Source organism: Atta colombica, unplaced genomic scaffold (genome assembly GCF_001594045.1).
Source record: "Atta colombica isolate Treedump-2 unplaced genomic scaffold, Acol1.0 scaffold35, whole genome shotgun sequence".
Classification (NCBI taxonomy): Eukaryota; Metazoa; Arthropoda; class Insecta; order Hymenoptera; family Formicidae; genus Atta; species Atta colombica.
Window position 1 is genome coordinate 1,880,067 of NW_017259459.1, and position 17,517 is coordinate 1,897,583.

The following is a 17,517-nucleotide window of genomic DNA, read 5'->3' on the forward strand; positions in this document are numbered from 1 at the left end:
TAATAGAGTTCTAATAAAACTAATTTCTGTAAAAACATTTCGTTATTTAATTCTAATAAATATATTTTTCAATATTTTTTATATTTTATTATCTCGATTATTTATTTCAAATAATGCATTGATAGTCATGTATGCTGTGGCATTCACTAAACTTGTGCGTATGATGAGATGTGCATGTTTGATAAACGACTATGTTAATTTGCAACGTTGTATATTCGATTCGGGCCGGAATTGCACTCTCTGAATTTGCTTCCTTTGTCATTATTCCAAAGAAAGTTCTAACAAAGATAGGAGAATGTCGCAGCATTTACATTAACAAGGTTCGCTATTTACCAAGCAATGTAGCATCTACTCAGCCATACGCCTTATGAGTTAACGAGCTCGGCTCTCATAAAAGATACAACCGCTTCTCGCCTATTCTTATTAACCAAGATACAGTATTCGCTCCGTTATGTACTTCATTATGTATTTACAAAAAGATATTAACAGCTTACCATAGCTTACGGTAAATTTTTTATAAGTTCTTACATTTTCATCATCGTTTTCTAAAAATATTTTTTATTTTCCTTTTAATCTCCCAAGTAATTTATATAAGTACTATTTAAAAAAGTAATTTCAGCGATTTTATAGCAAATCACGAAAAAAAATTAAATTAAATTTCTATCATTGTTAATTCAATTTTATATTCTATAATAGACATTTCATTAAATCGTATATATGCACCTATACTAATTTATATTAAAAATATATTTACATTAACTTGAATAAAATGTATATGCGTGAGTTTTCTGAATAATATCTTATTGTTAAACTAATAATGTTAATATAGAAATAGTTGGTAATCATATAGATAATTTTATTATAAATAAATATTTTATGATATACGTATACTACAATTGCAAACAATTATTAAATATTCATTATCAAATTTGTCATATTTACATGATTATTCACATTTATTTAAAGAAATATTTTTAGAATAACGAATCAGTCACCGCATATTACCACATAAAACGGTTGTCGGGTTGTGGTTTGCATGTTCGGAATACGTTTGAGTTGCCACAATGTGCACGTCGAATACTATTTTTCCTTAATATTCCTTTTCTCTATTTTTTCCGAGAATGTACAAGAATTATTTCGTCAATATAGTTGTTTTGTTACATGTATCTTTCCTTACATTTACACAAAAAGGCTTTGCATGATAGACAAATTAGTCAGTATAACACTATATCTTATCTTACATCGTACTTGCGAATTCAATTAGATTTAGATCTTTACATTGAGTTCCTTCAAAGCAAATCAATTATCTAAACGCTGAAAGTAAACTTGATTAATTAAAAACTTGACTTTGTATGTATGAAAATGCTATTTGCAAACTGGGAGAAAAACAGTCGACAGCTCGACAATAAATTCTAAATTAGAATTCTACCACTTTGTATTCGTTTTCCTTTTTACGAGCTTGCTGAGAGAAGGCAATTTGAATGCAACTCGTTCTACTTTGGATCAATCACGAGTCTCTTTCTCATTGAAGTTTAAAACAAAGTTATGAACCTTGACCAAAGTACCCTCTATATCGATCAAAGTAACTTCGGAGACAAAACATAACACGGAAGTATTCGCGCAGATTACGTAATTTTCTCGAATGTCAAAGAAAGATATAAGTGCAAAAAGATTAAAAACAATTACACAACGTTGCTGCAAACATAACGATTATCACGCGCGAAAGGCATGTAAAATTAAAGATGTCTTTTAATTTTAGAAAAGTTATTGAATATTAATGAGGAAATTAATCGGCCGTCGTCAATTTTCTCTTATGAATTGGAATCTAATAAGTGAGCGCAGTGCAAAACAAAAGAAGCGGTGGAAATCTCAGGACAAGGTGAGCTAAGAGATAATTAATGCGAAGTGAATTTTGTTTCTATCCTTACAAATTTCATAATTAATTTTCATGCCATACTACGAATTGCAGAAGAATAATGCAATCTCAATTAGAAGCTTTTAAAATTATTCAAACAATTATTCTGCAGGAGTAAAAATTCTGAGGAATAAAAAATTCTATTTATCGATCGCGTTATTGTACTTGCTATTAACACAGCTGGGAGAAATTATTAGGATGAAATCGACCGAACAACAAATATATAGGTAATTGTGTTGGTAATTATAAATTTGAGATAATATATACACAAGAGTGTAATAATCTAGATGAGTGTGATATTTTCTTCCGTCATGCAAAATATTTTTGATTAAATTTATATTTCCGTGCAATAATAATAAAATAATCATGGTTTTGAATATAAAATAAATGTCATTTTATAAAATTATTACAAACTTATAATAAACCAAGGAATGGAAGTAACTTGTAACGAAGTTACAATTACAAATTATTTTTTTCGCAATTTTATTAGTAATTTACTTTACATTACTTTTTTTGTAATTTTAATGGTAACATAGTTACATTTTCTTAGTAACGGTAATGAATTTTACAGTTACTTTTATCGTTACTTTGCACACGATTGGACATGGCTGGATTAAATATAAGCCATTCATAGTACTTGAGATTAGCCTCTAGGCATTCACTAATTGATGATCATCGATTTTAAAAAAGTAACGAAAAGTTACTTTCTCAAGTAAATGTAACTGTAACGAATTATTTTTTTAAATCGGTAACGAGTAACTGTAACTTGTTACTTTTAAAAAGTAACTTTCTATTCTCTGTAATAAATTATAATATTTCAAATAGCAAGGTGACATCAAATGACATCGTAATAATATCTTAATGACGATTTTATCGTCATTAAAATGTCAAAGACGTCATTAAAATCTTGGAATTTTTTATCAATTAGACAAAAGAGTAAAAACATAAAACATAAACATTATGTTAACATAAAAATATATTTTTTAAAGAAAAACAAAAAATAACATGTGAAAATATAATTCTAGAAATTGTATTATAAAATGGAATCATTTGTATAGTTTATAATCAATTAATTTTAAATTTAATTATAAAATATATTTGATAGATTTTAAAAAATATTTTATATCAATCACTTAATCGAGTGATCCGAATACTGATAAAAAATAAAACACCAACAATTCTGTCGATATTCACAAATAATATTCATTTGTCAACAAGGTATATTATTAATTTGGTTATTACGTTGTACTAATTAACGTGACACTAATTAGAGATTATCGTATAGCTAACGATACACAGTTACTAGTTAAGGAACTTGTTTGTTTTAATTATCAATAATAGTTGATGTTATAACAATGCATGCCTCATCTAGAATAAGAAGAAATAACGGTACCTATTTCGTGCCTAATTATAAACTAATTGTAAACGTGAAATATTACCCCATTAACTCTAATAAAATATTAGAATATTTGTTTGATCAAATACAAAGAAAATAAAAGTGACTACTCTTAAAAGCTATTTATACTATTTATACTATTTAAGTATAAGAAAAGTTAATTTTATAAACATTTATATTTCATATATATGTATAATATAAATGTTAATTTTTATCATAGATATGTAAAAATATATATTATTTGCAATGACAAAAATATTATATATTTTATTGCTATCATTTTGATTCTACTTTATACACGTTACAAAAATTATAAGTAATAGTAAATAAAATTACATATTATATGTGCGTGCTTTATATACAAGTGCTTTTTTAGATTTTCGTTCTATCATTATATATATACTTATATACTTTTTAGGATGTATTTTTTTATATCCGTAGCAGGATACTAATTAGAAGTTCTTATATCGTAAATCGAAGAACATTTTTAATCTATGTTGAGAGAATTTTCCATCGACGATTTTATATATTCTCCAAAAAGAGAAACAAGTTGCGAAACAAACTGCGAAAGGGGCAATAAGTTTCGCAAAAACTTAGTCTTATCAAGATCGAGATCGAATGGACAAAACTCCAACACGAAACGAACATCGAGAATATTTTACCAGGGTGTAGGTTTCATCGATCGTTTCTCGAATTACTTGTTGCGAGGGCGATTGTGCTACGAGCTACGGACTTCCTCTTTCGCTTCGTTACGTCAAAATTGGACGAGTTTCCTCGTTTCATCGGTTCGCTGATTCACTTCTTCCTTCTTAGCTCATTTTTCAATTGACGCAAGATGGCGTAAAAATAAAAAAAAATGAAATTTTCTCGCTTTCTTTCATCTCTTTTAAAATATGAAAAACTAGAAAAATTTTTTTGCATTATATATATATTAGATAATAAATTTCATACTATTTATACTCATTATATATTATCTAAATATTTTTCCTCTCAAAAAAGGAAGATTTAAAAAGCATCAAATAACGTATGGGTTGAAAGCAAAAAGATACCGCAAAAAAAAAATATAATTTTTAAATTCAATAGACATTTTATAATTATTAAATCTATTTTTTGTTAAATGATACTAAAAAATTGTAACTAGGAATAAAAGAATACGTAACGCTATAAAATATAATTTTTTCATTATCTCACGCTCACATTTTAATATCAAAAAATTATATAATAATTTTTGTATAAATTTTTATACAGTGCGAAGTAGTAGAATAACTAATATAATAGTAATATAACTGTAAAATAAATCGAAATATGAAAAAGATAAAATTAAAATAATCATCCCAGAAGTATACAGAAATGCTTTCAAATAATTATTTTTAAAATGTTCGCATAGCCATTTAAGTTTTCTGATTATTTCCAAATAGCGTGACTATTCACAAAGGTATTTCTGTTCACGACGCGCCATTTTCTCTCTATTAAAGTACTTGAATCAAATGGGCTTGCTCCATGTGGCCGCAATGGGAGGCAATCCTGATCTTGTCTTCCAGAGCGGAAAGTGTCCTGGGAATCGAAGCATGTGTCAGTAAACTGATTTCTTGAGTGCACCTCGAATAAGATGATTTGATTGTTTACAAAGTCAAAAAACGTTTTTTTTAAACCTTGTTTAAAAAAGCATAAAATAAAAAGTATGTTTAAAAAAGTTATAATGTATTTTTATAATGTACTTTACAATTATTTCTTCAGTATGCAATAAAGTTTATCTGTAATATGAATCTCTCTCTCTTTCTCTCTTTCTCTCTCTCTCTCTCTCTCTCTCTCTCTCTCTCTCTTTCCCTCCTTCCCTCCCTCCCTCCCTCCCTCTCCCCTCCCCCTCTCTCTTTCCACGTCTCCTTCCTCGTTTCACATAATTATTAATATTCAGTTTTATTTAATTTACGAAACAAATTCTCATAAAATTTTACGCATTTTATTTACTTTTATTTAGATTAATTGTTTATTACATTTTTTAAAAGTATTAATTGTCATAATAATTTCGAATTCGGCAAATGAGAGAATGTCAGAAATCATGCTTTAAGATCTCTCACGCTAATAATATAATTTATATAGTTCAGTCAATATAAGTTCATTGTTACTCAATAAATGAACTACTTGTTCAGCATAAAGGATGATGATCAAGCAAGATCGGGTTTCTCCGCGTCGCGGGATATTTGCTTTTGAATCTCTGGCAAAAGGAAATGCGGAATATGCATAGCATGTACAGCGCATAGATATTGAACTTGCATGGCTATGGGTACTAATTAGTGGCATGCTTGTTATTTGATTCAATGCATTTTACCTCGAAGATATTGTGATATCTACAATAATTAAATTTCAGTAATTCAGCAAATTAAACTCAGCAATTTAAAAACTATAAGACTATACTTGTTCAATAAAATTGCTAAATTACTGAAAACATTCTGCTAAAATGATTTAATTTGGCTATTACAGAGTTCAATTTGTATGTTGATTTCACGATAATTATCGTCATTACAAATTGCAAATTACTGTCATTTTAGTGATGCTCGCAATTGTTGCTGATGTTGATTGTGTCACGGTGACAGAGTAATTCCGTGTTATGGTTTCCGTCTTACCAAACTGAGCAAATATACTAGTTATATGTACAAAATATATATTTAGGTAATGCTACATCACAGTGTCAGGAATTTACATACAAATGTGTTATTTATACAAGATTTAAATATAGTAAATATAACTATGCTAATTCCTTCATCATAACAGAAAAGAAATTTAATTAAAAAATTAATATCATATTCAAATAAAAAGTTATTATATTGTATTGTAAAAGGTATTATATTGCACTGTATCTATCTTAATAAAAACATTATTGAAAAATTGATAGAATAAAAACTTACAACACTCACAATACTTTATTACATTCAACATTTACTCTGTATTTATTTTAATGAACTAAAGACACATCATTCCTATATCGTGTTATGCTACTAAATGCAATTCACGTAACATAAGGTTGGATTACTAAGTTCCATTTATTACGCATTGTTGTATCTAACAGATATATACAAATACGTATTAAAGTTCTATTTTGATACAAGATAAATTCTGACGAAAAACATAAAATTTTTACAAATAATAGCAACAATATTAATTTGAAATTCATGATTAGAGACATTTTTTTAGTTTTACTAGATTTTAAAATATGAAAGCAACTTAATTGCAGTTAATATTTAACGCAAAAGCAAAGTCTATCTATTTGGATAATTAAAGCTTAAAAATGTCTCTAATCATAGGTAAGTCAAGCTAATGTAACTGATATGATAATAATTGCTTCTCAATTTAACATATAATTTGTTATTATTGAAAATTGTTGTTTATATAATATTATAAAATTTACATTAATAATTAAGGAGAGTATAATTACATGATGTAATCAGTGTCCTCAATTTCCATTTGGGTTTCAAAGAAACTACATTGCGCTTGTATTTGCTAATCGTTTTCACATTTTGCAGGAGCAAAACATGAAAGTCAAGAAGCCTCTACGTGAGATGCATAATAACGTCTTGACCCATGATTTAAATTAACGCGATTACTCATTCTCTCGAATTTTCTACGTACATACCCTCTGCGCGTTCTCGTGTTTTATTTTTCTCATTGCTTTCACTTCGACGCTTAGAACCAACGTCAACACATTCAATCTGCAGCGAGCATGCTCATTGCTATCGCGTGCCTCCATTCATTTCTCGCTTCGCAATTCTCGAACGGAAAGAACGCACAAAGATTATCAAGTTAAACGTTATAATTAATTGCTGACATTTCGTTACATCTAGATGAAAGACTCATTAACGAACTCTATGGAATCGTGTTATGTCACTGTGTTGTAACATTACCTTTCAACTACCTGCTATAAACCACACGGTCGCTATAAACCTGAACATCCAACAGAATGGAATGAGAAAAAGTCTTAAAGACCGGATGGAAAAGGAGATAAAAGAAAAAGAAGGCGTAATGATGGTAAAGATTTACGGGCAAAAAATTGTGCACTGTAAAACGAATGTGTATTCTAAATGATATTGAAACCAAAGGTATAAAAATAACTACCTAAAAATAAACAGTTTCGAAAATATTTACCATTTTCATATTAAGACTTCCAAAAAAAAAAGATTTAATATATAATAACATTGTTTACGAATTCTTCCAAATTTCTTCGATGTTTATTGTATTAAACAGTTTATAAAGAAAATAAAATATATTTAGTTGCGTGCAAAACATAGATGCTGTTTAATTTAATTTGTAATAAAATTTTTATAGAAATTGATGCGAAAGTTTTATTCTAAGCATGCATTTTAAAAAATTATTTGTATTTCTTGCTATTATCATTTAATTAATTTTTTTATTATTAACATTACTTTTACTTTTATTTATGTTTATCAATTTTTTACACTTACGTGTTTTTTTAATTTTTTAATTATTAGGTTAAAAGAAATTTTACTTATTAAATAATACTGAATAAAAAAAAATGAATTGAACTTACTTTCTTTACCATTAAATATTTCATTTTTAAGTATAAAAAAATCTGTCATAAATCTTTTTAAACAAATGGCATGTTCGTTTATGGATGATAGCTAAAGAAGCTTTCTATGACTAAAAAGGATTGAATTTCGTAACATATATTCTCATGCAAATTTGATATATTCCATTTCGCTCCTTTGCAAAACGTACGAGGTAATTTCAAAGCAGCATCAGCAAGCTCTTATGCTCATTTTTTCCCAATATACGTATTCGCGCGACACTAGAAAGTACTTCAATTCAAACGATTTACAAATACGGTTTATATATTTGAACGCAAGAAAAGATGCTTTTTGCTTGTCGTTGCTATTTTACTGTCACTATAAGAGACAGCCACTATAAGAGACCATCATTGTTTAAATTCAAATAACGGTGAATTAAACTTGGATGTTCTCGAATATCAAATTAGATTGAATTAAGTTAAAATCTGTAAAATAATATATTATCCTAAAATAATCCCTAAAATAATAAGTTGTCCCTAAGTATATAAGTGATTAACTAAGATTAATATACAAATAATTTGTTCTAAAGTTAATATTTAAGTTGTGTATATGTATATAATACATTCTATAGAATTAAATCATATAATAATTTGGAAAAATTATGATTTTATAATCCAGATAATTTTGCAGAAATAGGATAGAAAGCTATAGCGTAACTCAATATTCCCCGACCATAGCGCGGTTTTCGATGCCAAACGGCTGTCGCAATTTCAGTAATGAGCCAATGAGCCGAAAATTAGGACGATTCACCTAGTGTAGAAACGAGCGCGAATATTCACAATGTTGACGATCGACCCGGAATAATCCGCATCGGCCAGAATTGTTGGAGTACATTTGCAAATAACGTGAGTTGTGAATAACGCTGAGCGCGGATATATCGAATATCGAAATGTATCGAGATGACGAACACGTTCATATGTAAAAATGTTTGTATATATTTTTTACATCCATGCATCTCAATATTTCGTTTTATTTCTTCCATGCAGGTTCACGTTCACGTTATTCTCACACAAACATTTATTTATTCTTAAAAATATACCGGAAAATATATACATGAGTGTTTCAATAGTCATACTAGAGATGATGCTTTTTAAAGTTTCTTCGTAATGAGTTTGCCAATTACGATGAGTACAACGATAGATCAAGTGATCCATCAATTTGTAAGTTTTTCTGAGAATACTTTTCCGAGCAAGACGGTTAGCAACTCTACTGTTTACTTTCTCAATTGATAAAATATTTCAAGCGTAAAATATTATAGAGTATATAAAGCAAACGAAATGCAATAACGTATTGACCGAGAGAAAAGGAGAGAGAGAGAGAGAGAGAGAGAGAGAGAGAGAGAGAGAGAAAGAGAGAGAGAGAGAAAACAAAGTCAATAGTACACTAATTATAAGCAAAATATTGAAAATATATGTTATTGTATTTCGTTTGTGGGTAACATTTATAATTTTAATTAAATCACAATTTTATAACTATTAGGTAAAATAATACCCATTCTATTTCCTATTAATATCTATTAAATATTAAATAAAATGTTCAATGAACGATATTAATAAAAATATATCGAAAAAATTATATAGATACTCGTTACATGAATATAGAATAAAAGTATATTAACTTTTTATCTATTCGATCTTTTTATAATTAACTTTTTTGAATTATCTTCGTACTTTAATTATAATATTATAATCCGTTTTATTATAATCATATGTTAGAATAGATATAAAAACTTTAATCTTTAATTAATCTTAAAAAAAAATAAGTAAGTCTAAATAAAGTATATAACGTGAGATATATAATATTACAGAACTGTTATCGTTGGATTTCATGTCTAATAATTTATTTGGAATTATATTTTATTATTAAATTGATAATTATAATTTAATATACTATATATATAAGGTAAACAAGTATCTTATATAAATGATATTTCTACATCTTTTATAAACTTTCAAGAGATTTATTACTGAAAAGTATCCGTGTAATATGATGCTGACTTGCATCTCATAAAACCTACCAAAAAATGTATCACATTCATGATGATTCTTATAAATCTACTAGAAAATACATCTCATTTTCTAAGTTTTATAAGAAATAAGTTAACGCCATATTTAATTAATAAATATTTTTCAATAATAAACCTCTCACAGGTTTAAGATGCAGCATAGGTATATGTATGAAACGCTTATTAACATAAATATGTTATATTGATTATTAGTTTAATAATAGAATATTATTATTCCAAATAAATATTATTAGACAAAAGATCAGTTGATAATTGTTTTGTCAAAAGATGAAGTTTTATTTTGTTAATTAATTTTTATGAATATTTTATTTTATCGTAAGATTTTAAATGGAGTAACATTTTGTTTATGCCCAATTAAATGATTAAAATAGTAGCATATATTAAAGAAATCATCGCACTAACTGCAGTTTCTATTATACGAACTTTTATCTTACAGCATTTCAAATTTATCCGTCTATTCATGTGAATAAAGTTATAAGAAAAATTTCTTCATAGTCATTTTCTCGCCCTCTTTCTCTTTTTCATATTGTCCGTCGTATCATATCGCAGCTTATCTCGTTTCTAGAAATTATAATCTTGAGGAAGGAAGTACACATTATCATATGCGCAGATCCATGAAAATAAGGTCTCGTCTTCCAGCGCAAAGCAGAACATATGGAGATCGAAAAAAAAGTGCGAACAGCATCACTCACAACCAAATATTATTTGTGTATTTGTGTGTATACTATTTTAATATTCTTATAATAACTTATTCTTATTCATCTTTTAATGTTCATGAGCCGAATGTATAAGTACGTTTTCTAATAAAAAAATTTTGTTTCAATTGACTTTGGTTGATACTTCACTCGCGGAAAGCTTTTCTATCACCATTTCTTCTATCATCATTTAGCAAGGAAAAAAATATTAGAAGAAGAAAAATAGAACCTCAAAAGAAAAAGGGACTGCAAAACCCGCCAAGAAAGAATTGCTCGTCTCTCACCCTTTCAACATTCGTGACACTTAAGCCTCTAGCAAACATTTACATTAGCTATGTATAGAAATAAGAGTGAGTTTCATCGGTAAACATTTCCAAGCCACGTGTGCAAACGAGATGCTGAAGAAGGACGTTCAAGTGTAAAATTGTAGAAGTGACAAGTTAATTTCTTATGCAAACAACGATTTCGTGTTTGAAATTCTTTGACATGGTTTTCAACATTTAGCTACAAGTGACAGTTTGTATTGTATAAACGTTATGCTTATATAATTATAAGCTTACATAATATATTTCAATTAGACATAAATTGATACATTTATATTTCTTTCGATATATATTGCATATACTAATTATAAAAATAAGATAATATATACAATACTCTACAATAAATTGACACAAATTAAAAATTTTTAAAATATAGTTAGCGATTTTTTGTTTTAAAAGCCTAATTATCCAAGTATTATCATGAAAATTGTTATAACGCAACAAGACTTAACTTGATTTACTTTTGTAATCATAGATCAATAGCAAACAGCATAAGAACAGTAGATTCAACAGGTGTTATGCTGTGAAATTGCGTGGAGTAAAGTCCTAACAATAAGAAAAACAAGAGCAAAAACAACGTTATAAACCATGTTACAAGAATTTCATTAAATTCGGCTTCATTCCATAAAATATAACTATACGATATTAGCTAATAAAACACGATTGAATGACCCATAAATAAAATTTTAATTTTATGTTAGATATATAATGGCACAGCATAGTCAAATATATGTATAGAATAAAAATTTAATGTGTTGATCGTATGTACAGATTATTTATGTAAAACAATGTTCAACTAGTAAAGAACCATAGGTTCGATATTGATATAAATGGATAAATGAACGAAATATTCAAATTGCTTATGTCATTAATTTTTGTTAATTTATGCAAATTGCATCTGCAAGTATCGACCGGATATTCATATCGTTGGCATATATTTTATTGATTAAACCTCTCTCAATTCGCGCAATACAAAACAAATTATTACCGTATACTGATTAATTGACCAGTATATTCAATGCAATGATGAAAATATGATGGTCCGAACAAAACAATATCATTATTATAATAACGTAATTCATACCCATGTTTATCAACAACAAAATTTCGTCGACATAGAACTCGTTGACATACATAAAAGCATCATTAAGCTAATTAATTTGTTAATTTGAAATATTACTTTTAAATAAATTACAAACAGAATTGTGTCATGTTATTATATATTCCAGGTTCGATAAGCAACATAGATGGCGCGGAATATCACTGCAACAAGACTGCCGTGCGAAAGGTAATCAGTGGCGTCGTTGGTGCAGCGAGTTCAGTAACTTCGATTCAGGTTGCCAATCTCCTACGATTGTTCAAAATACCTCAAGTAAGTAAATAAATTTTCCCAATACAATATCTTAACGACTGAGTGAACTATATAAAATATTTCGCGAAAATTATTATTTTATTATTATTTATTTTTTCATTTATTCTTTTATTTTAAATTATTTATTCTTTTTTGCACAATTATTGTATTTCTTGAAAATAGAATTTTTAAATATTTTTACTATGATGTTTAATATTTATCACGTACATGTTTTTTTCATTGAATGAAATGAAAAAATAGCAAAATAACAAACAAGAAATCTTTATCATTTGCATAAAAATCTATATGCACATAATAGATTACTTATATGAATGAATGCAGAAATAATCATGTGATGCATTGATAAAATAATTTAAATTTATAAAAGCTAAACTTAAAATACGATCCAATTTTAGAAAATTAATACAATAAAATGGTAAACGGATAAAGAGAGAGAAAAAAATATATATATTTGATAACGTATTTTTTACAATTTTTATAATGCTCTACTACAAAGATTTAGAGCTAGGCAATACCGTCGTACTTCTAGAGGCTGGAGAATGAAAATGCCAGGTTAGGTGGCAGTAAACCGTGAAAACTTCATTCTTGACGAAAGTTTACAGAACCTGGGGTTTAAAATCTTCGTACCGTGAAATCACCTCATCCAACGTTACTTTCCTTATAAGCCATTCGAGTCTCTTGGCCCGTTTTTATCTCTCAGCGCTCTATTAGGTTAAGGTTTAGGGTGTTATTATAACACGTTATTCGTCCAGCCACGAAAGTATGTGCCATATTGCTATTAAACTTTTATTAACTCTCTGTTATTTTGATATTTGGTATCAACTAAAGGTAAATCAGAAATAAAATTTCAATAGTGCTGTAGTTCGTAATTTCTTACGTTTGTAATTTCTTACAACCTGACAACAAAGTAAAACTTAATGATCATTTCTTTAAGCAATATGATCAAAACTAAAAAGACAAGAAAAATTATATCTTTCATGGTTACATAACTTTATTTCAACATCTATTTTTTATATATTGACTATATATATATATAATGCAAATCTCTTTTAAATCCTTTGAATCTTTTCCCCGATATAGATGTCTAGTAACGCTAACTATAAGCATATGTTCATTTGTAGTCTAACTCGAGGACAAGCTTGAACTTGTTGATCATTGATTACTCGAATTCTAAGGTTCCGAGGTAACTCTATAATAATAGTTCATCTAAAGCTCCTTAACTCAAAGTACCAATAGTCGATTCTGGTGTATGAGTTAGAAGATTAATCTGCTTATATCGTCCACATTGTCAGGATCTCATTTTACGATGTCGAGTTCCTCGCCGTGATAGATACTTATATAGTGGAGATCGAACGCGATAATATATGCATTTACATGCAAACTTATGAAAATCATGTTAAGAAAGGATCTAAACAGCAATTTGGTATGACAAGAGGTGATAATGACCTTTAAGTCACATCGAGTAGGACATGACGCGATCAATAGTAAAATATCTAAGTAATTCATATCGATGAATTGAGCTATCTACAGATTTATGTAAAATATTTTTTAATTGAAATATTTTGAAAGAAATATTTTACTAAAATATTTCAAAATTTAGTTAGCTACGTACGGGCCAAAAATTATACATAAATCTGTAGCTAGCTAAATTTTGTAATACTTTTTTTTAATAAAATAATTCTTTCCATATATATGTACATACGCTGCAACCATAAACCGAATAAAACGATAAATTTTTCTTTAGTAGTTTGCTAACCAAAGTTCTTGATACATTACAGACAAAACTAGGGATGTATTATATTGTCGAAACGTAATCCGTCCCCATGAGAAACGACTTGTATACAATTCTTACTTTTGGACGACTCAGGTGTTTGTGACAAAGAAAGATACTTTGCGAAAACTCGTCACTGCGCGATTCATGCCTCTAAAGATCCACAGTGGAGTTTGAAAGAGATTTTGCGAGGATTTCAGGGAAGACGTGAAAGGATCAGGCGGAATATAAGTCTAGGGAAACAGCGACGGATTTAATTTTAGTCCATAATTCTTTCGGTAGGATTTCTATCCTACCGAACCATTTCTACGGTTGGGCGTAAGTTTGCAAAACAGATCTGCGACATCGTGATCTATATCATCATACCAGCTACCAGAAACTGAGAAGAACTACTCTCTAAAGCGCATTTGAATTGCATTTGCATAAGAAAACAAAATAATACCGGATACTCCAAAGTGTACTCGCAGGTTCTATTTTAGATACAGGTTAAATGTACTGCAGGTTAAATGTAAAAATACTATGCAGAATAGAAAATAAATGTAGATTTCCTTCTTATATAATTTTTTAAAATTAGTAAATTTGTTTGTCACCGAAAAATGCAAAAATAATAAATAAATCCACTGTATTGAATAATAATAACAATGTAATGTTTATATAATGTAATATTCAAATAAAATATTTTTAATCATTTCTCAAAAATGAAAATTATATCGGCAGAAAATATGCATTAATATTTTATCAGACACGAAGTTTGAATTAATCTTTGACTTGTAATATTATTGTAATCAATAATAATTTCATAAAATCGTAATTTGTTATAATTATTGTTTTACCATATATTTATAATTTATAATCTCGTTAAAAACTTTAACTGAACCTAATGTTGGATTAATATCTGATTCTCATTTATCGAGATTATTACCAATAAATCATAAAACTTCTTATACATTGCATTATACATTGCAAATATAGCGAATTTTATTTTTTTCGCACTTACTCTTGCTTTCTTTGACGTATCTATTAAGCTACTCGGTCTTGTGAAACTTATCACGTCGGCGTTATGCTAAACTAGAAAACTGTTCGAGAATGTGACGTAAAACGGGATCGCTTTTTGCTTATTCCAAAAAAAAGTTGCAAACTTTCATGAATTCCTCGGCTCAGTCAATTTCATACTTTTGCTTAAAAGAGTCGAGGTAACATTTTCTCATGAAAAATTTAAGTGCTCCCTACTATAATTTCCTCAAATAAATCGAACTTTTTAATAAACTTGTTTTCCAAATAATCCAAATGAACTACTCGCAGTTATTATATGTATAATATAGTTTGTTAATTTTTAACTATATAATATATGTATAATATAGTTTGAATTCGATATTCTATAAACAGAGCACATAGTTTACGTAGTAAATATAAAACATCAATTTTTTAAATTTATTATACTATATAAACTTTTAATTAAAAAATAGTTATAATATTATAATTACTGCTGGTACTGCTGGTCGTCATTATTATTGTTAAAAAATAAACTTAATATTTCTAATAATATTTCTAAACTACAAACTATACTTTGAAAGCTACTGCATATTAAATCGTTTTTTTTTCCTATGTGATAACAGAGAGTTATTTGACTGAAAAATATCGCTTGTATTCCCGCTTTGCTCCCACCTTACCACATTTTTCTTTCATGCAACCTAGTAGTTTAGTTTATCCATATTCATAACAGACGAGATTGGAAAGCGTTCGATCTTCATCACTTTCACGATAACTTGAGGCAAAATCTGGATTAAAGTCGATCTTCTCCAATGACAGAACATGTCTATGTTATTAAGAACGTTATCTTGCGGGATGATTTTATGACCTAAAAGTAATCAATCTTATAATTTTAATGGCGATTTTCCTATAATTAATTTCTAAATATTAGATTACCACATTTGCGACAATCATGTGTAAAATTTTTTTCGAAATTATTTTACATAGACATATTCAGTATAAATTTTGTAATTTATACTATTTTATTGAATGCAAATGTGTATAACCCAACAATCCCAAAAAAGTAAATGTTAACATAAAATGCTAACATAAAATGTAATATTTATGACACCCACGATCTCGCGAAGCATAAGAGATGTATTATATTTTTAATTGGCTATATTATCCCGAAAATACATTATTCATCATGTTAACTTATATCGACAAGTATTGCTGTACTCGTCACAGTTACGTAGGATCCGAAGCGACTGCGGACGACCGCTTAGCTAAACGATTTCTCCGCAACTTGTCAACGATGACGTACGATCGACATAGAAACACAGGCATAACACCATGCATAAACACTAAGCACATGAGCGGAAAGTGCATATACGTCAAAGGGAGCTTCACTATTCGTGTCAATCAGTATCCTACATGTACATGTGTCGCGCCATGATCGACAAGCGAACAGGAGTCAGTTCACAGGATTCGATAACACACGCGTACAAAGACTCAAGGCAATTCTCTGTGAGAGGTAGCTAAATTACAGCTTCCAGTACTCGTGCTTAAATTACTCCGTATCAAGCTCTTTTGTTCGCAATTTGAAATTCATGAGTATCTAAAAATTGATTAAAGTATACACGTAAGAGTATCTAATGAGTTATCTACAAAATAATCTCTCAGCAAATTTGCACGAAAACTATTTTTCTCAAAAAATATAAAAAATTAATGCTTTAATGTATGATAAAACTGATAAAATAATGATGTCACTCATAAGTAGTGTCTTTAGTATTTATATAAATGAAGCTTAGAAGGAAAAGTTAATTTATTTGATTGAATGATTTAATTCCCATAAATAATTTTTAAATTATAAGACTTTGTAGATATATTGTAAAATTATATTTTCAATGAGTAATAATTATTATTTAATAGGAAGCCTATCTATGTATCTACACGCAATAATTTATTAATCAATCATTAATAATATTCTGCTTCTCACTGATTATTACTGTCCAATTGAAGCACACTTTAATCGTATCAAGTATGTCACTGTCGTCATAAATTTCAGTCACGATTTTCGTGAATCGAATTAGTTAGAAAGAAAACGCTCAGCAGCAATTTCTGTAAGTGGATTTCCATCTCTACTAGGAATACCGAAACTCGCGGGATTACGATCGAGATTCAAGACGTAAGCCGATGCGAGCTCAACTCAGTGAACTAAATAATGAAATCGCATCTTGCCAGCAAGCTGCATCGTCCTTACGAAATTTCTCACTTGGAAATATGCCGTTGATGTTGTAGATTTGAATAATCGATAAGTCTTCTTCCGTTACTGCTCGATTATCGTTGTATTTATTGATAAAGGATAAAACGAGGAATCTTAACACAAAATTTGTGATTGGAACCAATTGGAAAAAATTAGAGAGAGAGAGAGAGAGAGAGAGAGAGAGAGAGAGAGAGAGAGAGAGAG

General features: G+C 28.4%; 1 protein-coding gene across 1 annotated transcript in view; it reads left to right on the plus strand.

Annotated features, from left to right (window-relative positions):
* LOC108690717 overlaps positions 1–17,517 on the plus strand; it is an 84,580-nt gene that overhangs the window by 37,911 nt on the left and 29,152 nt on the right. The window contains exon 2 of the mRNA XM_018198153.1: positions 12,165–12,307. Within this exon, the coding sequence (XP_018053642.1) occupies positions 12,165–12,307 (143 nt within the window). The remainder of the gene's footprint in view (positions 1–12,164; positions 12,308–17,517) is intronic.